Source organism: Dermacentor andersoni, chromosome 4, assembly GCF_023375885.2.
Source record: "Dermacentor andersoni chromosome 4, qqDerAnde1_hic_scaffold, whole genome shotgun sequence".
Classification (NCBI taxonomy): Eukaryota; Metazoa; Arthropoda; class Arachnida; order Ixodida; family Ixodidae; genus Dermacentor; species Dermacentor andersoni.
Window position 1 is genome coordinate 151,136,079 of NC_092817.1, and position 25,865 is coordinate 151,161,943.

Here is a 25,865-nt window from a genome sequence, read left to right on the forward strand (position 1 = left end):
AATATCATTCAAGAAACCGAGTACTGCTTTGGTGTTAAAAAGCGGTTTTTTGCCAAGAAACAATAGCCGGGTGAAGCGGGAGACAATAGCGGTGTGCCAGAGGAAAATATTTCTTTCTCTCAGCTTCGGCTTCCCGACACTACAGCAGGACATGGAGGGCGGTTAACCTCTCCCCGCATCTACCACAGGTTGCAGGCTCATTTCCAATAAGCAGAAAATTATGGGTGCCAAATGTGGGTCCTATTCTGGGATGACAGAATTGGACATCTGTTCGGCTTGACTTTGTTGTGGAGGGTCAGAAACCTAGCTGTGGCTTGATCACTTGCAGCTTATTATTTCTTTCCCCGTCCCGGGCAAGCGTTGCCAGTGGTTTCGCAGTTTCCTTCGTAAGAGAGGCTTCAGATGTGTAGCAGGAACCGCAGCGGTAAGAGTAGCTTGCGATGTAACTGATGTGGCCAATTGGTCTGCTAGAATGTTACCCTCGATGTCTCTATGGCCAGGTACCCAGTATATAATTATATGCTGGTTAGATGTGTACGCTCTACACAGAACGGAGTAGAACATGGTTTTTGTTTTTACGCAATGACTTCAGGGCTTTTACGACACTAAGGGAGTCTGTAAATATGACTTTCTCGAAGTTTTGATTTCATTATATGCTTCACTGCCGACATGAGTGCATGAGTTTCGGTCATAAATATACTTGTTTCCGGTTGCAGTGCACCCGATTCCGAGAAAGATGGGCCGATGGCGGCGTAAGAAACCCCTGCATGTGCCTTGCAAGCGTCTGTGTAAAAATCAGCGCAAGAATACTTATACTGGAGTTCTAGGGAATGCATTTTATTATGTGCCTCTGGCGCATGTTTTGTGACATCCACAAACGATATATCACAGTCTGTGAGCTATCAGTGACATGGCGGTAACAGCATCGCTTGAGTCATAGGACAATGTTCAAGAAGTGGAACACCCGTTTGCTTAATGAGGTTCTTCACACGCAGAGCAAACGGCCTCCTCACTGCAGGTCGGTGATGGTAGAGCGTAGCAGCGGCGATATCGTTTATGACTGAATAACAAGAATGTTCAATGTTAGCTTGTACTTGATCTTGATCGGCAAGCTTGTACTCACGATCAAGCTTGTCGCTTGATCGTAATACAAGGCAGTGGTGCTATCCTCTCTTGTTTAAGAAGAGTACACAGGTACATTTTTTTGGGTGTTACACAAAACAATTTTGAAGCCCTTCTCATCCTCCCATTTAGACAATTTATTTATTCTCAAGCTGCACTTGTCGTTCGCAGAGGACAGCATTGCATGATTTGAAACTTACTTGTACATCATGGACAGAAACGGAATAAAACATTGCGCGTGGAACGGCTGTATGCAGGCTGTTCATTTTTACAATAAAGAGTGTGCAACTAAGCACGCCCCCTTGCGGAACACTGGTTTCTTGGGTGAATGGTTTAGATAAAGCATTGCCTACTTTTACGCGAAAAGCGCGGTTAGAGAGATAGTTTTTAATTGTGTTTAACATGTTCGCACGGACGCCCATCACGGAAAGATCGCGGAGGATCCCGAACCACCATGTCGTGTCGAACACTTTCTCTAGGTCTAGAAATACTGCGAGTAAAAACCGCTTATGAATGAATGATCTCTGATGTTTACTCAATGATGTTTCCCTTCCCTCTCTGAATCCACATTTAAGGGAGCCTAGCCTGTTGTTACTTTCTAGGAAGCTGATAAGCGCCGGTTTACCATTTTTTCAAAAACTTTGCAGAGACAGCTTGTTAGCGCTATTGGCCTCTAGCTGCTGGCGAAGGCCGGGTCTTTCCCTTGTTTAAGTATGGGGATGACTATAGCTTCTTTCCAGGACGATGGAATATACCCCGCCGCCCACATGGCATTGAAAAGAGATAGGAGTGTTTCCAGTGTTTCAGGATGTAAGTGCCTAATCATTTAGTATATGATACGATCGCCACCTGGCACCGAGTTGTTGCAAGAAGCGAGAGACGCCTTAAGTCACGCCAAAGTAAATGGGCAATTGTAAGCATCACTCGGGGGGATGAACCTTTGCGGTTTAGGGGATGCCGCTCCTCGCGCTCTTTGAGTCTTAGAAATGTTTGTGTAGTGCGATGCACTTGAGATATACTGAAAATTTTCGCTTAGACAATCCGGCTGATCTTCCAGACTGTCACCTTGGCTACTTACTAAAGGTAGGGGATGTGACTCTCGACCTCTCAACTTATTTACTGCATTCCATACTCTTATTTCATCAGTGTACGAATTTATAGTGTAGATGTACCTATCCCAACTTTTTCTGTTTGCATGTCGACGTGTTCTACTGCCTTGTGACTTGGCTTGTTTGAAATTAGTAAGGTTTTTGGAGGTTGGAGAATCCCGAAGCAATCTCCAAGCTTTATTTTTTATTTTTTTCGTGCTTTCTGACATTCGTCGTTCCACCATGGGATGCAACGCTTATTTGCCAGTCCGTTAGTTTGCGTGCTGGATACATTTGATTGCAGCGTCAATAACGAAACCTGTTAGATATGCCACAACGTCGACTACATTAAAACCAACAATGTCATCTCCGCCTAAATATGTCAGGTCTCGAAACAGTTCCCAGTTGGCTGAGTTCACGTTCCGTCGCAGAAAATGTGGCGTGCAACCATCCTGCTTTGTTAAGTTTCAAATAATTGAAAAGTGGTCGCTCCCAAAGGGGTTCTTCAGAACGGACCACTCCAGATACGAAATTAGTGTACTCTATACTACACTTAAGTCTATGGATGAGTACGTGTTACGTGCCACACGGTAGTACGCTGGCTCTTTCTTATTAAGTATTTAGGCGACATCTCGCATCGCAACGAGAGTCTTCCCAGAAATTGTTATGTGCGTTTAAGTCGCCGACAACTATGTATGGCTCCGGAAGTTATCTACATAGATTTGAAATAAGGTTTTGTGAAGTTGGTAATTTGGAAGAATATATATATAGAGCTGATAGTGACTAGCTTGATAAACAACAACCCTCGGACAGCAACTGCCTCTAGGGGCGTACGGAGTTTTAATTCCCGGCAGGCAACACCTTTGTCAACTATGATAGCCACACCCCCGCACGACACGACAGTGTCATCGTAGTCTTTACGAAATATAGAGTACTGTCGGAGAAAATAATTTTGCGTATGTTGCAAGTGTGTTTGTTGAACACACAGTACCTTTCGACTATATTTATGTAGGAATTCTTTATTGTCACCGAGATTGTGGAGGAGACCTCTGACATTCCAGTGTACAATCTGGGTATCCATGTTGAATGTGGTTTTGGTGCTGTGTGTTTAAGAAAAAGGAGTTAGCTCACAGAGCCTTTCCGGGCGCCGTCAGGCGGTGTTTTTCTTTTTTGGAGCCATTGGGAGAATTTCGCCGCTCCTTAGGCGCTGGCGGCGCCGGATGGCTGGTTGCGTCCATCGCCTCTTCCTAGGCGCCGGACAGGCGCTCTTGCGAGCGCTGCGTTTGATGTGAAGGCCTCGTCTCCGTAGACGAAACCTTTGAGGCCACAATCTCAGAGGTAGATGGCCTCTTCTGCTGTGGCGGCGGAGCAACACTAGCTGCAGCCGCCGGGGAGGGGGGGGGGGGGGCGGATGGCGTCACTGCCGCCTCCCTGGGTGTGGGTCGGACAGCCCCCGAGGCGGTTGCGGCGCTACCCCCTGAAGCGCCACTACGGCAAAGCTGTTCTTTGGCAGGTATGCTACCCGCCTGCGTGCGTCTTTGAAGAATACGTTTTCCTTAACTTTGATTGTTACTATTTCGTTTCCTTTCTTCCATGATGGACACGACCGGGAGAACGCGGCGTGCTCCCTATGACAATTCACGCATTGTGGAGGATTCTCGTAATTGTCAGATTGGTGTTCTTGGGCACTACATTTAGCGCAAGTGTGGCGGCCTCGGCAGCTCTGTGAACTCTGCCCAAAACTTCGGCAGTTTAAGCTGATTAGGGATGTACAGTCTGACTCGGACCTTTATGTACCCAGCCTCAATGGTCTCAGGTAGCATACCTTATGCGAAAGTTAGGATTAGGTGCTTTGTTTGGATCTCCTTGCCGTCGCGCCTCATCTTCGTTCTTTTGACATTGATCACGTTTTGATCGTTCCAGCCCTCCGGTAGTTCAGCTTCAGTCAGCTCCATGAGATCAGCATAGGAAACGACTCCGCGGGTGGTCATTGTGTGGTGAGGTGTGACCGTCACTTGAAGATTTCCGACAGACACTATTAGAGAGTTTTTCGTGTTGTTTGTTTTCGCGGCGTTCTAAAAGGAGTTCGCCGCTTGCCAACTTGGAGGCTTTATAATCTGGGCCGAAAGGTTCAGTAAGTGTGTTTGCAAGCAGAAAAGGTGACACCATTCTCGCTGCCTTTTCTTTTTCTCTGAATGTATTACATGAAATCGTGGAAAATTCTCAATGTCACGGCCAAAAAAACTTGCAAACTTCTTCAGTGCGCCCTCGTTTCTGACGGCCATCAGGGAGCAGAGGCAATGAGTTTTCTATATGTAGAGGCAATTTATTCAGCAGCAACGCCAGCCACCCACCGTGGAGCCCACCAAGGTCTCCTTGGTGGGCTCCAGACCAGGAAAGACAGGTCCTGCGAGCGCCAGATGTACGCCATTGCCATAACCAAATGTGGTATACCCATACTGGTTACCCACACATGGTTAACCCTTGCGGCCCGGAAAGTTTGAAGTGTGTAGTAGTGAAGAGAAGACAGGAAAGATTAAATGTGAGAGAGAAAGACGAAGATCGAAGAGGAGGACAGGAAAAGCCAACTGCCGATTTCGTCCAGGCGGGTCAATGTGGAGGTGCTGTCTATGTGAAGCAGAAGCCATAGAGGTGTCTTTGCCTCCGCCGGGGAGCCTTAAAGTTCCAAACACCCAGCATCGGCTCAATCCCCAGGATTTCCCTTTCCCCAGGCACGGCGAAGCCGCGCACGGCTACACGCGGGAGGGTTCAACCCTTATGTGCTCGGGTACGTGGGGACGCAACACACCAAACGCCTGCTGACGCCGACGCCCCTGTGGGGAGCGGCGCGGTATTACGCCATTCGTATTTCCAAGCTAAACAGCAATACTAATTTCCCAGCTAAACAGCAATACTGAGGCTTCAACATTAAAAATGCTGCTCTACACATGACTGATTGCGCGCTAGCAAGCAGAAGCGTGCCAAAGACGCTTCTTCATTTCAAATTAGGAACCCACACGCCTAGTTACCCAAGTACCTTGGTATGAAACTGGGTACCTTCGGTACCTAGGACAGCAACCGGACGTATTCAGAAATGCGCCTTAATTTGAAGCCTTCACTTGGCTTTGTCAAGCCCGGCTCTTGAGAACGCCTGAAGGGAACGTGCCTATGACTCTCGCTGCGTTTTCCTAGGCGCGTTCACTTCAGACATTATTTTCAGCCGGACTTCAAATCAAGTCGTGTCTTCAAGTTAAGGCACATTTATGAATATAGGGCTTATTATGCATTATTATTATGCGTTATTATAGCGTAAAATTGTATCATACTTCTGCAACGAGATTGCTACTTTTCTGGAGCAGTTCGTATTTGGTATCATGCTTTTCAGACTTTTTACACTACATTGCTGCACATTACTTGGTCAAGCTTGGATAAACTTATGATGATCTTACGAATAAGCTCTGTAAGCCGATTCACATGTTATTAAACCACAGTCTTTCAGTCGAAAACCAAGGTCGAGAATGGTATGCGAGGTAGCACTACTGTCATTTTGCAAGTGCTATACTCCACGCTGGACCCAATGCGAGTGGTCACCTCTTGTATATTTGACGAAAATATCATCTAGGTAATGTTTAAAGGGGCCCTGAGCCACCCCTCGGGCTTGGTGAAGTAACATAGTCTGCCGGGAGCATACGCTGTCGTGAACATCTCAGCCAAGTTCTGCTGTCGTACGCGATCCGTGGAGCTCGCAAGTGGAGCGCGAAGTCACCTTTCTCTCAAACGCTCTCGTTTCAAAAACCTCATGATCCTCGCTCTTTTCTGTGTGCTTTAATTCGTCATAAAGCACACTCCAATACGCGGCTGCTATTGGTCGCTGCGCTCGGCTACACCGCGGCCGCCGCGAGGTGCCGCCACGAGTCCAGTGGCTAAGCGCACTGCGGCTCTCCGAGGACAGCCGCGTTTGGCTTACGTTCAGCGCGGCATAGGCACCAAATCGGAAACTTGAACTGCGCGCCCCGGTGACGTCTCCGCCGTAGCCTTCGCAGTGCAAGGCATTGGATGAGGAAGGGGAGCACAGCTGAGGCCGTGTTTGATTGCCGATAGCTCCGCTTCTGCTGAACGCATTGAAGTACTTTTTGCGGCAAAGTGGTTTTGAAATAGCGTATCTTCACTTCAAATGTCTTTCCCCACTTTGGTAAAAAGTGGTCCAGGGCCCCTTTAAGAAGCAACCGAGAAAAGAACGCGTGTCGCTGGGAAACAGATGCAGCTTGCATGCTTGAGCACTTCAGCATTGCTAGACTTGTATGGAAGGCTTCGCATGTACGGCGATGGACAAGTGTCAATGCTTTTAAAATCACAAAAGGATAATGGCAGCGTCCGGAATGTGCAGAAGTCCCCACGCAAGAGAAATGTTTTAGCCGTGGTATTGCTTTTATATATTTTTTAATAAACAGCAAATGTTAGCTGAGATGCTTCTTGAAAACTTGAATAATGCATTTCATGAGGCCAATATATTTACTAACTATTAGGGTAGGTACAAGTAGTTTATTAAAACTACTGGTAGTTTAGATTTGAATGCCCAGAATTTTTATGGACATGGTAGTTAACGCATTCCACAGATATTTTTGTCAAAGGAAGCTGACGTTCTTTTGAGCGCGCTCTCTTTCTGATTATTACTGCGTGCTCACTGTTCTACGTCCCTCGGGCATTCGTGGGACCAAAGGTGAATTGAAACAGGCGAAGAATTCTTCTATGCTCGCTGCGCTGGTATACGACTGACCCGCCCCTTGTATAATATCCTTTACGTTGGGTACTCACTCCTGTCCCGGTGACCACGTTCCATTCCACAGCGCGTAGCCACCGACGGAGATGTCTACGTTGTCGTGATGAAAAAAGAAGTCTTTATCGCTGTTGTAATAGGCAGGAATCTGTTGAGAAGGAGAAAGTATGTGCATAACGATGAGCTTTTATATTAAAAGCCACTCACTCAGTGACGGTATTACAATAGTGCAATTTAAATTTCTTTCGCGAACATCGACAAACCAAACGACAAAAGAAAGAAACCATAAGCTCAATTTGTACTATAACAGCAACTATACGGAGGCTCGAGCCGTGTTCGGGCCATAGCCGATAGTGCCGCCGTCGGCGTCGGCGTCACCATGCTATTCCGCTACAGAGGCAGTACAGAGGCAGGGAGTGCGCATGGCTGCAAAGACGACGAAGCAACGTCGGTTTCGTGGCGAACCAGCTCCATCGGCTTGGTGGAAGAGTGAGTCGAGCATATTGTCCTCCACTGCTGCTGGCATCAGCATTGTACGCGACATACTGTAAGCACAGCAGAGTTCCTGCTGAGCTGCTGTGTGTGCGCACTGATCTGAGAAGAAAGGTCAGGAGACGTCGTACTAACGTTATCTAAGATTGGGTGGTGACTAACGCCGACGGCTTGCTGTCGGTCTCTTCGCGTGCCCCATCGAGATGCGAGGCCTCCATTGCAAATGGGGGGGGGGAGGTCCTAATCGTGCCAGCGTTGTGAGACGACTGACTGCTGGCAGGGCGTTGTGTTAACATGTGGGGACCGCGTATCCTTAGAACGCCGTCCGAGGAGTTCAAGCGCCACGGCAAACCTTGCTATCTCTGTCAATAATTCGCCCTTCGGGGGAAGCTAGCATATTTTTTCGCTTATTCACAGGGGCATGAAGTGAACAGCGAAGCCAGGAAGTCATCTTCCAATGAGTTCAACTCCCGCAGGTGGCAAGTTGCGTTTTCATTCTTTTGTCTGTGTTTATCATAGCTTCTTTTGGGATTACTACATTTGAATTTAATGAATAATTTATGAAGCGTTCGTTAACGCAAAGCTAGCGCTATGGCTCGAGTGGGAAGAGATGACTACGGGAGCAAATGAAAGGAGGGAACCGTGGGATCATGGTCCGATCCCGAAGTGGTCATCTACAGCTTTTATGAAGAAGGCATATGACGCCTCCTTGGCGGGCGAATGCGTAGAGCGGCTGTGGGCGTCCCTTGCATTTATTTGCAGTCGCATTCAATCCTCAAGGTCGACCGCCAAGCCCGACCCGCTACTTAAAGCGCTGGTCAGCGAATGCGCTGCACTCCCGTAGTAAGTGATAAAATTTTTGGACGGGCGTCCATTTTTGCATGCTGGCCAGATAACGGCAGATGAAAATCTAGGCGTGTCCGATTCGAAGGAACTGCATTTGTTGGGTCATGCTCGCCAGTAATGTAATTAATGTAATTATGGGGTTTTACGTGCCAAAACCACTTCCTGATTATGAGGCACGCCGTAGTGGAGGACTCCGAAAATTTCGACCACCTAGGGTTCTTTAACGTGCACCTAAATCTAAGTACACGGGTGTTTTCGCATTTCGCCCCCATCGAAATGCGGCCGCCGTGGCCGGGATTCAATCCCGCGACCTCGCGCTCAGCAGCCCAACACCATAGCCACTGAGCAACCCCGGCGGGTATGTTCGCCAGTGGGACAAGGCGTCCGGAATTAACACTGTGTCAGTTCGGGCCTTGTTATTAGAACTTGACACTGTAATGGTAGTTCAGGTGGAATTTGATTGATTTGACTGATTGATTGTTTGATGAGTAGAGTTAAATGCCTCAAGTTACATGCATGCTCACAAATCATGATTATGATGCATGTTGGTTTTTAGCACAAGGGCCAAGGATGGCCAAAGAGCGCGAAGAAATGGTATGCGGAGGTCGATGAAGCGGTGAATGGCAAGTGTCAGATGCAAGCTGGTTGTACAGAGGGCTAAAATATTCGCTGTAAGCTACGAAAAATAATACGCATTAAAATAATGTCGGAGACGATTGATCCGGGCGGTCAACGTAAAAATATAGCGGGAAGTGAGAAGATAAAAAAATGCGTTATTTCCTCACTGCGACCCTTTAGCAAGAAGAACTGGCGGCATGTGCTCTACAGAACAATACGCTCGCAGCAATGCTATCTCTATAGAAGCATGGCTACGAGTCTCTCGGGCTGATAACACGTAGAACAACGTCATTTAAAAACTTATGTACTGCTTTGGTCCCAAAATAAGGTTCTGGGCCAAGAAATAATCTCGAATATAAGGTATATCATATAGCTGCCAGATGCCAGAGGAAAGGGTTTTTTTCGTTCTGCTTCTGCTTCCCGGGAATCCAGCAAGACGCGGAGTACGGTCAGCCTCTCGCCACATCTACCACAGCGCCACCCAAAAAGGATGAATGGGTGCCATAGGTGTGCCCTATTCTGAGGCGGCAAAAGGGGATGTCAGATCGTCGTGGCTTTGTTAATGATGGCGAATTCCCTAAAAGTGGCTTAATTACATTGAGTTTATTCAATGTATGCGCAAAGTACAAGTGTTGCCAATAGCTCCTGTTACGTTTCGCCTACGACGCGCGGTATAGCCGGCGCGGATGCAACGGACGCCGGGGCTTCGTTCAAAGCGGCGGACATTTTGGCCCGTTCAGCGCTGCCGCAACGCCTCCCCGCGAAGCGCGTCCACGCATGTTTCAATGCCACGTGTCTTCGTGTGCGCGCGTGTGTGTGTGTGCATGTTGGTGCCAACGCTTGTCAAAGCGCGGCAGCCGGGGAGAGGAGCTCCCCCAACTGTGAAGCGAGGAGGTCTGACCGGCGCCGGCCCGGCGGATGCGTCACCTTCTAGTCTCAACGTGCCCGAACATCGCGGTCATGTGGCCTCATCCCAAGCCGTTCCTTCTTGCCCTCGACTCCGAGAGTATAAAAGCAGCTGCCCCCGGACGCCGAAGAGGCTCCGATTTCTTCCGTCTCGTAACGTGCTCTCCCGTCTCTCCACTTCGGTCGACCTGACTGCCGGCTCTTTTGCGATGCTAGAATAAACAAGTTGTTCTGTTAGCAGTCGACTCATGCTTTGCCGGGACCTTCGGATGCTTCCAGTTCTGCCCCAGGCCGCCAGGCCAACGCTATACCCTTGGGGCTTGCGACCCAGATGCAACACTCCTCAGTTTTCTGCGTAAGAATGGCTTCGTCTCTGGCAGGAACGGGTATTTGCGGATTGCTAGGTTTCCTTATTACGAAAGCTGCCATTCACATCTGCAAGTGTGTTCCCTTCTGTACAAGTGTGACCAGGCACCCAACATAATTCAGTATGTTGGTTAGATGCATACGTATTGCAGATCAGCGAACAGATGTCGTTGAATAGAGGATTTTGATGTTTTTGTAGAGATTGTAAAGCTTTGAAAAAAATTATGGTATATGTGAATATAATGAGCTTTGCGTTCTTAATATGTTTAGCGCCCGACATTATTGCATAAGTTTCTGCCGTGAAGATGCTGGTTTCACGGTGTAGAAGGTCGAATTCCGAAAACGGTGGGCTGACAGCTTCGTAACAGACGCTGGCTTGTGAGTTTGTTGCATCTCTGTAAAACTCCAGGCACGTGTACTTCGACCGAAGGTCCAGAAAGTACATTTGTATGTGCACATCTGGAGCGAACACATCTGGAGAATAGAACTGGCAGAACTTTCGAAGTTAATCAACAAGCGTAAGACAGCTGACATAAGGAAGTATAATATGGATAGAATCAAACATGCTCTCAGGAACGGAGGAAGCCTAAAAGCAGTGAAGAAGAAACTAGGAATTGGCAAGAATCAGATGTATGCGTTAAGAAACAAATCCGGCAATATCATTACTAATATGGATGAGGCAGTTCAAGTGGCTGAGGAGTTCTATAGAGATTTATGCAGTACCAGTGGCACCCACGACAATAATGGAAGAGAGAATAGCCTAGAGGAATTATAAATCCCACAGGTAACGCCGGAAGAAGTAGAAAGCCTTGGGAGCTATGCAAAGGGGGAAGGGAGCTGGGGAGGATAAGGTAACAGCAGATTTGTTGAAGGATGGTGGGCAGATTGTTCTAGAAAAACTGGCCACCCTGTATACGCAATGCCTCATGACCTCGAGCGTACCGGAATCTTGGAAGAACGCTAACATAATCCTAATCCACAAGAAAGGGAACGCCACGGACTTGAAAAATTATAGACCGATCAGATTACTGTCCGTTGTCTACAAAATATTTACTAAGGTAATCGCCAATAGAATCAGGAACACCTTAGACTTCTGCCAAGCAAAGGACCAGGCAGGATTCCGAAAAGGCTACTCAACAATAGACCATATTCACACTATCAATCAGGTAATAGAGAAATGTGCGGAATATAACCAACCCTTATATATAGCTTTCATTGATTACGAGAAAGCGTTAGATTCTGTCGAAACCTCAGAATTCATGCAGGCATTACGGAATCCGGGTGTAGACGAGCCGTATATAAAAATACTGAAAGATATATATAGCGGCTCCACAGCCACCGTAATCCTCCATAAAGAAAGCAACAAAATCCCAATAAAGAAAGGCATCAGCCAGGGAGATACGATCTCTCCAATGCTGTTCACAGCGTGTTTACAGGAGGTATTCAGAGACCTGGATTGGGAAGAATTGGGGATAAGAGGAGAATAAGGATAAGGGAACTAAGGAGAATACCTTAGTAACTTGCGATTCGCTGATGATATTGCCTTGCTTAGTAACTCAGGAGACCAATTGCAATGCATGCTCACTGACCTGGAGAGGCAAAGCAGTAGAGTGGGTCTAAAAATTAATCTGCAGAAAACTAAATTAATGTTTAACAGCCTCGCAAGAGAACAGCAGTTCACGATAGGTAGCGAGGCCCTGGAAGTGGTAAGGGAATACATCTACTTAGGACAGGCAGTGACTGCTGATCCGGATCATGAGAGTGAAATAATCAGAAGAATAAGAATGGGTTGGGGTGCGTTTGGCAGGCATTCTCGGATCACGAACAGCAGGTTGCCATTATACCTCAAGAGAAAAGTGTATAACAGCTGTGTCTTACCAGTACTCACGTACGGGGCAGAAACCTGGAGGCTTACGAAAAAGGTTCTACTTAAATTGAGGACGACGCAACGAGCTATGGAAAGAAGAATGATAGGTGTAGCGTTAAGGGAAAAGAAAAGAGCAGACTGGGTGAGGCAACAAACTCAAGTTAATGACATCTTGGTTGAAATCAAGAAAAAGAAATGGGCATGGGCAGGACATGTAATGAGGAGGGAAGATAACCGATGGTCATTAAGGGTTACGGACTGGATTCCAAGGGAAGGGAAGCGTATCAGGGGGCGGCAGAAGGTTAGGTAGGTGGATGAGATTAAGAAGTTTGCAGGGACAATATCGACACAATTAGTGCATGACCGGGGTAGTTGGAGAATTATGGGAGAGGCCTTTGCGCTGCAGTGGGCGTAACCAGGCTGATGATAATGATGCTGTAATTGTCCGTCAAGTTTTTTGTTCAGCATACAGGCGGCGCAAGAAATCAATATATATTGAATTGCACTACCCCGCCATTCATGAGAGCAACCACAGAGAGGGTGGTGTGCCTTAAAGGGCCCTCACCAGGACCCATAGCAAATTTGTTTATACGCTGGAAGTTGTTACGTGTCCTCTAGGGAGCGTTCTTCCGCAAAAATATTTCAAATCGGGTCATTAATAGCCGATATAGAAATATTTCAGTGCCGGGAACCAATGAGGTCAGCAGGCGGGCTCCACTGCCAAGCAAGACGCTCTCTGCACTCGCCCCGTTTAGGCTTCGCAAGCGAAATTCCTTCCCTGCGTTCTCCAATACCAGACCTCGAGGATCGCTTGATGCAAGCGTCACAGGCCCCGCCTTAAGTTTTTTTCTCCTCGCTTTTTTTTTCCTGCGCTACGCATTTCCGCTGACCGCGCCGCGTGCGAGCTGTTGTCTTGTTCGCGCAGCCCACGATTTTGCGCGCTGTGCACAAGGAAACGAGACTAGCGGTATAATTCAGTGCTACACGCGTACTGAGGCAGAACAAGCGGATCGCAGAGCCTGATCACGCGCTGGAACACGGCAAAAGACAGCATAGTTTCGATACCTGCACACGTGGCTGAACTACCGTGGGAACGAACAGGCAAAACTGAAGTACATCGCTCTTGCTTGTGTGCGAAGTCAAACAAAAAACACGCGGACGTTCCGTTTGTGTGTTTTATTATTTCTCTAAGCCTCAATTCCTCAATTCAAGCAACACATCACACAAATAACAGATGTTGCCTTCAATAATTCTCCAAGTCACGTGTCACCACGAGCTACGTCACACTGCGGAACCGATTACGTAGGCGGAGGAGCCCGGTTACGTCACCGTCAATCTCCGGGCGGATTAGCCGCGAATGAAGAGGGAAACGGCGTTCGGATTGAAATTTCAGGCCTTCCCGCGGCGCGTAGCAATGTAATTCTTTGCAAACACGATCGTTAGAGCGCATTGTACGCTCTGCGCTTGTGAGCTCAAAATAGCCAGACCTCGTGAGGGGCCCCTCAAAAGCATGAACTGTGACATAATGCGTAAGCAAGTCACCAAACAGATCTTCAAGCTCGGCGCTACGCAAGCGATAATCAGGAGGATTGTACAGGGAACACACAGTGACTAGCCATCCCACCATAGTCACTCTAGCAATGAAGGCTTCTAGAGACAAATTATTATGCACTTCTTTCGACACAACGAGTCCACGCGGAATATTTGCCCATCCATCTGCTGAGTTACACTCACACATAATCTCTATCCTTCTTTGTGCACCACAAATTGGGGCAAAAGGTTTTCTGTACGGGAGTTGATAAAAGTATCTCGCAGGCACAAGGCAGACGGCCTGTTTTCGATAATTATTTCCTCTAGGTTAGCTATACTATTTCTCAGTTCTCTGCGATTCCAGGAAATTAAACAACTATTAGTCATGGATACTTATAAAAGAAAAAGAAAGGAAATGAAAGTCCTGCCCCAAGTTTAATTTTTCACCATTGTCCTCATGAATGTGGGCTTCATTGGTTTTGAAAGTATCAGAGAGCTGCGACGCTCTATGGTATAGACCAGAACTAGGCTACGGATATAGCCGCACTCGTGCCCATGACCTCGTCTGTGGGCCTAGATGCTGCGGAGGAAGTCTTTTTTTGGTCACACGGGGACTGTTGCTAATGGGTAGCCATTGCCGTCCGCTCTTGGGCGCAGGAGGTGCCTTGTCAGTCACTACTGGAGAGGCTGACGGAGGCACCACGTCGGTGACAGAAGCCTTTGAAAAGTGGGAGAGTTGAGACACCCATTTGCGTGCCTCAGGAAATGTTATGTTCTTGTTCACATTATGGTCACTAGTTTTTCTCGGCCTTCCAGACTGGACATGAGCGAGTATATCCACGATAATTTCCATCACAGTTTGCGCAAAGGTTTTAATTTACCAGTTATCTACGCTGCTCGGGTCGGTCAAATTTGGCACAGGTAGCTTTGCTGCAACAAGCCCGAGAACCATGTCCGTATTTTGAACAGAAGCATCGCCGAGCGATGGTAAGGTGCAGTCGCCCTCTTCACACAATATATTAAGCGATTGCTGTTTCAGGGAGATTTATTGACGTAAATGCGAGGATGTTTGAATGTATACTAGGTGCCTCACAACGCTGCCGTTATTATACACCAATGCCAACAGCGGTGTCGCAGGCATCGCATCTCAATGTTGCAAGAGATGAGACAGACGGGAAACCGTCGGCGTCAATCAGTGCCCCGTTAAAAGGTTTTGATGCCGTTGGCTTGACGTTTACTCTACGATCCGCCCAGGACAGTGTCTACGCACAGCAGCACAGCAAGGAAGCCAGTGTGTTTATAGCATGGTTGCGCGCAAGCGTATTGCCAGCAGTGAAAGGCAGAACGAAAGCCTGACTCCAGCCCCATGGCCATTAAGCAGAACGTTGACGGCGTGTCCAATTCATTTTGTCATTCTTTTTTTGCAAACGCAAGCCGCATCTCTCAAAACCAAGATGCCCGAATGAAATGTTTTTCGTTGTGGTTGATCTTTCGTTCCATTCAAAATGTTCCGTTCCGGTTCTGCTCAAGAACGAAAAAAAGAAAAACATCCGTAAGGGTTCATAGTGGCTTTGCCTCGCATACAAAATTAACGATAAAAACATAATACTTATTTTTTTCAATAAGTCGATTATTAATTCTGAGATCATGCTCACTGTCTTCACTCAAGGCACTGAACATGATATCAGAAACAAGATTTACACTGGATGAAATGCGAGAGCGCTGTTCCGATAAAACGAACTTAAACGGACATAAACGAAGGATAAAACTTGGTAACAAAGCGTTGGACCAGTAGGAAACGAAACGACAAGCTCTTCAGTGCTCAAACCCGGGGTTTTGCCACGATGCCGATCTGCTGGTGCACCGAGCGGCAGACTTAGATTAGTGGGGCGCTCGCCCCGGCTATCGCTAACACTATCCCTGCCTGAGATACGCGCTTATGCGCACTCCTGAGATATGCGGTAATTCCCACATTGCCTCACGTCGGTTGTTTCGGATTGTCGATTTCCCCTTGAGTCGAAAACTTATCAGAAGTATTTCGGTTTCACTCCAAAACAAAATAATAAATAATCTTTCGCTTACGTTTTCGTTCCGGTCTAAAATATTGTTTTGTTTCGTTTCTCGTTTTTCTTTTCGTTCCGTTCCAACAAACTGATCAAAACCGTCTAATCTAATGCGCGAGCGGCGCATGAGCGGCTGATATCGGGACATCACGACGACGACACAAACGTGGCTCGAGCCGCCCTTCAATTGTTGTTGCAATAAACGTATGCGATATAATTTGGAGAAAGTGAGAGCATACATTGATAATGGCTGCCACGTCGTCCATGGTGTAGTGCGCCTCGAAGAACGCGAACGGGGCGAAGTCCAAGATACTGTTGGTGTAATAAACCGTGTACTCGTCCACACCTGTGATGGTGCCTGGAGGAATAACCGACTCACCGTCGACGATCACCTGACAGATTCGTAGTGGCACAATAGCACATTATAAGATACCGCGTGGAAAAGAAAACGTAAGCATTATTGTTCGTTATCAGGTTGCTCGCTGGGAAAACAAAATAATGTATAGAAGATTAAAGACAAGTAATCAATGAATTACTCAAATGCGTGCATGGTGTATTGCTCTCATGTAGCTGAGAAGCCCTGGTGACTTTCTCTGGCACGAGAATATTAAATATAACTGTCACAGCCATAGTATGCTAATACTGCACGCTTTTATTAGAGAACGTGTTAACACGATCCGCATTCTTTGTATACTGCAGACATTTTTTCAGTCTGCGTTCACTTTTCAGTCTGCGTTCAAAAGTGCGAACACTCGCTATTCTAGCTGATAATGAATAAAACGTTTAAGAATTACGTCGACGCTCATGCAAATTGCGGCGTAGCTCATTCTAACTCGTGTATACTGAACCCAAATTTTACAATGCTGTCTTTGGTTGGGAGGCCGTATCTTGTGAAGCTTTCCTTGTAGCTTCTGATGGTGTAAACGCTGTGAACTCTGGTGGCGCCTTTTCGCACGCGTAAATTAAAGTGAACAAGATTCTTAGCCTACTTCCGCCACTACAGGTTGTGAATAAAGGCGCCTTCAGCCATACGATTTATCGCTACATTGCCTGATTGCCAATCACATTAACCTCGACAGTCATCGTGAGATTGGTGCTGCCGTTATGTTGGAATATCTCGTACTACAGATAGCACTGTTACGTAATTATAGGTACCTTTCTGTAAGTGGCGGACATTACTTGGTTGACAAATTGCTGCGTTCATGTATCAAATAAAAACAAATTAACTACTTAATGTTTTAGTTATTCACTTTTGCAAAAGTGAAAGCCGGGGATTACTGGAATTGTGTTTGAGTAACACTAATCTTAAGACAAGCATTGGCTAAGTATTACCGCAGCTAAGTGCTACCACAGGGAAGGCAGAATTCCTACAAGCTGTTGTTCCGAAATTCATGCAAATCTATGTTAACGACGTATACAACTCTCGGTTCATCACTTACTCCGGTTGTACGTGCCAAAATGAGAATTTCTGGAAGTGCTGAGACTAAAGGAACAATGAGAAAATTGCATTCACCTGCAGGCCGTTTTGGTTGACTTCGTACTGGACAACATGGAAACCCTTCATGTCTCTGCTGCTAAGGTCGTAGCCAGACTGTTTCACATTTTCGTACCAGTATTCCACGTACGCATCGGTATATCCCTCGAATGTTAGACTCACTGAAGACCTCAAATGTTTGTTGTACTGACCAAGGTTAGTCCTATACGTTGTGCTGCATAGAAATTTCAGGAAGAAAATTCAGGCATACTGAATGGCACGCTTCAAGGCAACCGATTGTCAGTTGCCGTCGTAATGACGAAACCAAAAGTTCGCCCTGTGTTGAACTAGTGCGGTGGCACTCCGAATGCGGCTCCCGACACACCATTCAGAATTCTTAGCAGCTTGATATTGGCCTTGGCTGTGTCAGGGGAGACGATAACACGCCTTCGCTATCTTAAATGCGAACGCAATCCCTCTACTCCTAACCTCAGCACTCTGAGGCTAGGAGTTATCTGAATAGGCCCATTGCTACGGACGTCAGTTTTTGCAAGGACGCTCCTTTCCGCCTTCGTCACTTCAGCGAGTGACAGTATAGATTCAATTACTAAGGAAAGTGAACTGAGCAAGTTCAGTCGATGCCTTCAGGTAATAGTAGGCGCGCGTGGTTCGTTCTCTCCTTTCTTTGTCTGGTGCTAGCGCTAAACTTTTGACCTGAGTACAAATACCTGCGGTGGGTTTTGAACCACTTGTAAATGTTTACAAGTTGATACGGCCGATAAAAGCGCTATCCTTACTTCGTTTGGCTGTCTGCTAATTTGCAATCGCAATCGATGCTTCGCCTTTCCGGCAAAACTGCGACATTTTTTTTTTTAATGCGGAAGGATTATATGTCCAATGAAGCAGAAAATCCGGCGTGATCGAGCGATTGTTCCAAAAATGTACAATAGCGCAAAGAGTACACATACTTCAAAAATGCTATTGACATCACATTTCTCATGGGGTTTCCTAAACAAAGTAAATTAGTGGCCTTGAAAATAAGGTTTGGTACATTTGAGTCTGGGTCACCACCATATAGGCTTTTGTTTGGATACCTTTCCAGGCAGGTAGAAGTGAGGCTGAGCAGATGGCTAGGTCTCTAGAAGGGTAACTATTGTGTGTTAGGCTACAAAATGTCGGCTTTTTTATTCAATAAGCATGTACCCTAGCTCTAGAGGAGCTGCTCTATCATGCGGCCCCCCGCGTCGCACTGAAAATCTCCTCAAAGCGAGTTGTGCGCATTAAAATCACCGATCAAGATAAACGGCTACAGGATCTGGTCGGTTAGGAATCGAGCGCTATCCGGGTCAGTCCAAACTTGCGAAGGATGTATCTCGAGGAAATTGTTGCTATTTTGTTCAGTGTGGTAGCACAAAGGGCAATTGCCACAAGTGGAGTGGCAAGTGTCAGCTGCCGGCTTGCTATCGGGTGTACTGTGATGATTGCAACGCCGCCTGATGAGGCTAAGCCGTCATCGCGGTCTTGACGCTATATAGCATACTGGGTTAAGAAATTCGTGTTTACTGATATTAACTGTGTTCCCTGAATACAGAGTACCTTAAAACTGAATTTTGTTATTAGTTCTTTAATGTCATCTAGGTTACGCAGGAGACCTCTGGCAATCCACTGGGGTATCTGCGTCACCATTATAATTTAATAATAATAATAATAATAATAATAATAATAATAATAATAATAATAATAATAATAATAATAATAATAAAAGCGCACTCTATGTACAAAGATGCTCACTTTTAAATGGCGTTTTTATTCCCGGGCCCTGGTATCCGCTGCTTTCCATTCACGGCACGCTCAAGACAGTAGTGCCGGTCCTTCGACACCAACGGTGCCGAGGTGACTGGGGTTGTATTCGTTGCCTCCTGGGAGGCATTGGATTTGATATGCGTACTGGGCGCGAATGGTCATGTGTTTTAGACTTGCCCTTAGGAGAAGCCCTTAGGGACAGCGAGCCACCAGGTTGCTGGCCCTTCGATGGCGGCAGAGTGGCACCTGCCACACCGCCGTGGCGGTGGGTGGTAAAGCCGCCTGCCCCACATGGGAGGTCCGAGCAGTCGCCATAGACCGTTGTTACACTGCCCTCTTGTGCGCCACATCAGCGTACGTAGTGCACTACACCACTGAGAAGCGCTTTCGTGCTTCCTTGAACAAGATGTTTTCGTTGGTTTTCAGTGTTATTATTTCGTCTTCCTTTTTCTATACAGGGCAAGAACGAGAGCACGAAGGGTGCCGACCATAAGAATTCACACAGTGGGTTGTCTTGACCCCATCATCAGCAGCGTGATCACGTTTGCCCCATTTTGCGCAGGTGAGTCATCCTCGACAGCTATGAGATCCATGGCCGTACCGTTGGCACTTGAAGCTGCGCCGCGGATTCGGTATGTCTGCTCTGACACTGACAAGACACACGGAGGCACCGAGAAGAGCCACGGAGGCACCGACAAGATGACAGGCTCGCACTTGTCTTTTTTCACCCTGCAGTTACTCGCTGCCTTCATCCGCGGTTTCCGGTGCGCTGTTCCACTGGATTCGTATGGCGAACCTATCGTTCATGGTTCTGAGGCCGGCAAATTCGGTGAGCCTGTTCCCGCCACACTTCGCCCGGATAAAAGCCGCCATCAAATCTACATCTGGAACGACACCCCATTTGTATCTTCGGCTCATCCCTGCGCAACCGCGACAGCATCGACAGCGCCAGCAGCGGGACGCTTAAAGCCAAGCAACACGCTCTGGGCAGTCAGAGGGTACGGAGGCACCGACAAGATGACAGGCTCACACTTGTCTTTTTTCACCTTGCAGGTCAGTTACATTTCCAAACTGCCATTTCTTTGCTTTAAATCTAGTAATCGCTTCATTGTCGTGCTTCCGTGCCCAGAAGCGTTGAGTGACCTGTTCTTTTCCTTGTTTCTTTCACTGTGTGGTGACGTGGAAAGCAATCCTGGATCATCGAAGGACGATGTCCTTGCTGAAGTACTTAAAACCGTGAGAGACCTAAATGAAAGATCTATTAGAATGGAATCTGTACAAAATTCTATGTCGGAGACAATTCATGAGCTGAAACAACAGCAAAAAACCGTTTCAGATGTTATATCTGACATCGATCAAAGACTGCAGCACGTGGAAAGCCTGACGGCCATCCTTGATGAATGGAAACAGGATGTCAGTTTATTGCGCGACAAGATTGAGGGTGTAGTAACTGACACGTACACGCTTCGTGCGCGACTTGATGACGCGGAAGATCGCTCACGTCGCGACAATCTGGTTTTTTTTTGGAGTACCGGATACTCCAATAGAAAATTCAATGCAGTCAGAGGAAAAAGCCCTGGAGTTGATAAATAACACTTTAAAACTTAGTTTAACTTGTGACCACATAGTGCGTGCACATAGGATTGGTCGCTACAGTCAACAAAAATCACGGCCGATAATAGTTAAGTTTTTCTCTTATAAAACCAAAGAACAAGTTGTGTCTAAGCGCTATCTTCTAAAAGGAAGCAGCCTGACTGTGAGCGAAGACTTCTGTGAAGCAACGCGAAATATAAGACATATATTGACGGAATATGGCAAGGGACTAAATGTACCCTACAGGCTACGTTACAAAAGACTATTCATGGGAGAAAAATGTTACGGCTACGACCTAGATAACGATGTTGTCTACGAAATAACGCCACGAAACAGAAATTCCGATCCTCGAATTCTGCGCTCAGGTCGTGTCTTACAGAACTCGCTATAGCGAAACGCAAGGGGGGATGCTTGCACTTCATCGAAACATGTTATTTCTGTTGTGTTCACTAATATTCGCAGTAGATTTAATAAAAGGGACGAATTGTGTTCTCTGGTTGATGACACTGATGCTGACATAATAGCGATAACTGAAACTTGGTTGACTAACAAAATAACAAACGAAGAATTGTTTCATTGCCGTAAAAGATACGTTGTGTATCGGAATGACCGTACTGACAGAATAGGGGGCGGTGTATTACTTACTGTTAGTAAAGACGTTGAGTGCTTTAACGTACCGATAATCACTGAAATTGAATCTATCTGGTGTTGTTTACCCATTAATTTCAAAAAAATTATCTTAGGCGTCTGCTACCGGCCACCCTCGAATAGTTCGTTTTGTGATCACCTGCATGACTGTCTAAATCAGTTAACAGTAAGATTCCCGGGAGCAAAGATAATTCTTATGGGTGACTTTAACTTTCCTAACATAAATTGGTCAAGCACATGTCCCTTCTCTAACCCATCATCCAGTGAGGCTAATCAATTTATCGCTATTTTTTCTGACTTTACCTTAGTACAAACGGTCCTTATTCCAACACGTGTAACAGGCACTACGTCATCATTACTTGGTCTCGCGCTGACATCATCAGCTGATATTATATCCCCGATAACGCACTTACCTGGCCTTAGCGACCACGATACATTACATTTTACAATCACGATATCACTACCACTGAAACGTAAACGATTTAGGGAAATAAAAGATTATAAAAAGGTTACCTTCTCGGCAATAAACAACGAACTTGCTTCCTTTCTTGACACGTTTCTACTTTGCCATCTTGATCGTTCTGTCGAGACAAATTGGCGCCTCATTAAAGAAAAAGTATCTGATCTAATAAATCGTTATATTTCAGTCCGACGTATATATTCAAATAGTAACGCACCGTGGTATAATAGACACCTTAGCAGACTAAGTAACAAGAAGAGACGCCTATTTCGTATCGCTAAACGGTCACTAAATCCTGAAACTAAGTAACAAGAAGAGACGCCTATTTCGTATCGCTAAACGGTCACTAAATCCTGAACGCTGGTTCTCATACAAATCTGCTGCCGCCACGTACTTTTCAAATTTACGGTCTGCAAAATTTTCCTACTACAACGTTACCCTTCCCAAGCTACTGAAAACTAACAGTAAGGAATTCTGGAGCTCTATGAAAGGAGATAACACTAGAAAGGTTACTCTAACTTCACTAAGTGGGAAAGCAATCGCCGACCACGCATGCGCTGACGTGCTAAATGACACGTTCGTACAGGCCTTTTCGCCGTCTTCGCATGTTACTCCTCCTCCCAAAATACGGCCTAAAAGATACCCCCACATGGATCCCATAGCATTTAATAGTAACGGTATTAAATCGATTATAAATAAATTAGAATTGAAATCGTCATGTGGTGTTGATGGAATTAACATTAAATTTTTACACAGTACCACTGAGTACTGCTCGATAATTTTAGAATTACTTTTTTCTCAGTCGCTTCACAACGGCACATTGCCTTTAGATTGGAAAACGGCTAAGATCGTTCCAATTCATAAATCTAGTGATACGCATAACCCTTCTAATTATAAGCCCATTGGTTTGACTTCAGTGCCCTGTAAAATAATGGAGCACGTAATTTATTCTCAGGTAATCAATCACCTTGAATCTAACAACTTCTTTACCTCTAGCCAACATGGTGTTCGTAAAACATTCTCCTGTGATACCCAGCTTCTTTGCTTTACTAACGACTTGCATTCCAACTTGGACGCAGGATTTCTTACGGACTGTATTTTTCTTGATTTCGCTAAAGCTTTTGACAAAGTACACCACACATTACTGCTATCTAAACTCAGCGCACTAAACATTGATACTAATGTACTTAATTGGATAAGAGCATTTCTAACACACCGCACGCAATTTGTAAGCGCTAATGAAGTTAATTCAACTCTAACCCCAGTTAAATCAGGTGTTCCACAAGGGTCTGCGCTAGGGCCGCTCTTGTTTTTAATCTACATTAATGATCTACCTGATAACATTTCGTCTGAAATTTGTCTTTTTGCAGATGACTGCGTAATTTATCGTAAAATTACTAATGACACTAATATTTCATCTCTTCGGGACGATTTAAACACACTGCATAACTGGACTATAAAATGGCACATGCAGCTTAACGTCAAGAAATGTAAATCAATGCGAATATCCCGTACTAATGAAGCTTGTCCTGCCTATTTACTTAATAACATTCCTTTAGAGAGCGTAATAAATTACAGATATCTGGGCGTCCATATAACCTATAACTTATCCTGGAAGTACCATATCGACTTTATAACGAGCGAAGCTAATCGCACACTTGGATATCTTCGTAGAAACTTCTCGCTCGCACCATTATCACTCAAACATTTGTTATACACGACATATGTCCGTCCACAGTTGGAATATGCATCATCAGTATGCGACCCACATCATGGCACCTCAATTAACTGCCTTGAAAGTGTCCAGAATCGCTCCGCTCGGTCTATACTACCTAATTATCATCGTACAGCAAGCGTAACACAAATGAAGACTGCTCTGAACCTACCTTCGCTATTAACCCGCAGGAAACAATCACGCCTATGCTTATTTCACAAGATTTACTACCAGAACGCTGCGCTTCGGTCGGCATGGATTAACCCAGCACCATTCATCTTCTCACGTAGAGATCATACGCATAAGGTACATGTTCCTCGCTCTAACACACTAACACATTCGCAATCATTTTTACCTAAAACATGCAACGAATGGAACGGTCTGCCAGCATCTATTGTTAATATAAGTAATCCTGTTCAATTTAGAAATGCTTTAGTTAACTACATGTAAATCACGAAACTTTCGTTCAATATATCATGTGACTTGTTATTGTATAAGTACTATTTTTTCAAATTAACTATGTATGTATTTACCTATCATTCCCAACCTGTATATTGAAGTGTATGATGAAATTTCTATGGTGAACTACGACTACTATTTTTTGTGTAAATTAGTGAGCTAGTGTAATTTTCTATTTTTACTTATACTGTGCCTTTCCTGTATATCATTTTTTACTTCCTTTGTGTAGCCTCTCCCCTCTATAATGTAGATTTACTCTGAGGGTACTGTAAATAAATAAATAAATAAATAAATAAATTTTCACATAACCGGTTTCTACGTGCTCTGGTAGTCTGCTAGTTCAGAAAATAACGATCAGGTGCATTGTATTTCTTTTTCGTCATGACGCATCTCAATTTCCGTGACCTGAATAGCAATGTGCTCTTTCCAGCCCTCAAGCAGTTTCGTTTCACAAAGGTTGACGAAGTCGTCTTCTGAGACTACTCAACGGACAGTGTTCATTGATCTATGCTGGGTGACTGTTGTTGCAATATCACCGAGTGTCAGAAGGCTGCTCAGTTTGTAATGTTTGTTTTTATGGCACAGTACCAAGAGTAGGTCACCACTCGCCATTTTTATTACTTTGTGCCCAGGTCCAAGCTTCTCCGTTAGACACTCTGCCACAAGAAAAGGTGAAATTAATTTGGCTTGTTGTTCAAGCTGCTCGCTTTACATGACTTGGTATCGGGGAAATGGATCTTTGCTTAGGCTTCGGAAGTCACAAGCTGCATCGGTGCGCCCTCTTTTCTGAGGGCAATCAGGCAGGCGGGGTGGGGGGGGGGGAAGAATTTTTCATAACAGTCTAGCATTTTTCGGCAGTGATGGTAACCGCCCACCACCGAGCCCCACAAGGCGACGCTACAAGGTTAGAAGATAACCTGCAGACACGAGCTATGCATCGCTGCTGTAGCCCAAAATAAATTCCCAAGATTGGATATGATGCACAAGGTTAACCCTAGCCATCTGGAAATTCGGAGTGAGGAGTGAACGGTAGACCGGAAAGATACAAAAGCAACAGAGATAGGAAAAGGTTGGAGAAGGGGAACGAAAAAGGCGGCTGCTGAATACCGCTGATTGTGCCAGTCCGGGGCTGCCGTCTATGTGACGCAGAGGCCAAAGAGGTATGTTGCTAGCGACGGGAGCGGGGTCTTTAAGGTCCGAACACACGTCACCGACCCCCCCACCCCCCCATGATCCCCCTTTGTCCAGACACGGCTAAGCCGCACACAGTTACACCCGGGAGGGTCCAACCCTCATGTGCTCGGGTACGTGGTGTCGCAACACACCAAATGCCTGTTGTCGCAGAGGCCCCTGCGGGGTTGGATTAAAGAGGATTAGGGTGAATAAAGGTTTGTTCGAATTGGAGCAAGGTGAGTTAGGGGGGAATAAAGTGACGTGCAGCACACGAGACAATGTACGGCGTCACGTATCATAAACGTAATCAATTAGAGAAGTCAACATGCTTGCGCATTAAAGAAGAAGAAGAAGAAGAACAAAACTTTATTCGTAGAAAGAACTTCGTTGCCCCTAAAATGGGGTAACGCCGTGTGGTCGGGCCCCTATTCCAAGGCACCGCTGGCCCTCGCCATCCTTTCTGCCCTGCGGACGAGCCTGAGCTGATCCCCGAGGGCGGAGCTGGATAGCAATGCCTCCCACCTCGCTCTCGTGTTATTATCTTCTTGTTCTTCTGTGTGAGCTGTGCACTCCCATGTGATGTGGTAGAGCGTTGGTGTGCTCCCACACCACGGGCATATGTCCTTGTATGCTGTTGGGTAGTATACGTGCAATTTATGTAGGTTTATGTATGTGTCTGTTTGGAGCCTGCGTAACGTCGCTGAGTCCACGGCTGAAAGGTTCCTATGCGGGGCTGGGTAGAGCCTTCTGATTTCCCTGTAGTGTTGCAAGATCGCTCTATAACTTGGATCGATGGGTGTCGGGTCCTCCACCATGTTGCCATGGGCAGCTCGGCAATTAGTAAAACCTCGAGCCGCCTCATCTGC

At 46.1% G+C, this 25,865-nt stretch overlaps 1 protein-coding gene across 3 annotated transcripts in view; it reads right to left on the reverse strand.

Moving 5' to 3' along the window:
* The window catches only part of LOC126537929 (uncharacterized), a 60,958-nt gene that overhangs the window by 21,061 nt on the left and 14,032 nt on the right, over positions 1-25,865 (reverse strand). For all 3 annotated transcript variants that reach the window (XM_055074549.2, XM_055074548.2, XM_055074547.2), the window contains exons 3-5: positions 17,189-17,384; positions 15,915-16,067; positions 7,026-7,135 (exon numbers count right to left, since the gene is read on the reverse strand). In XM_055074549.2, the coding sequence (XP_054930524.2) occupies positions 7,026-7,135; positions 15,915-16,067; positions 17,189-17,384 (459 nt within the window). The remainder of the gene's footprint in view (positions 1-7,025; positions 7,136-15,914; positions 16,068-17,188; positions 17,385-25,865) is intronic.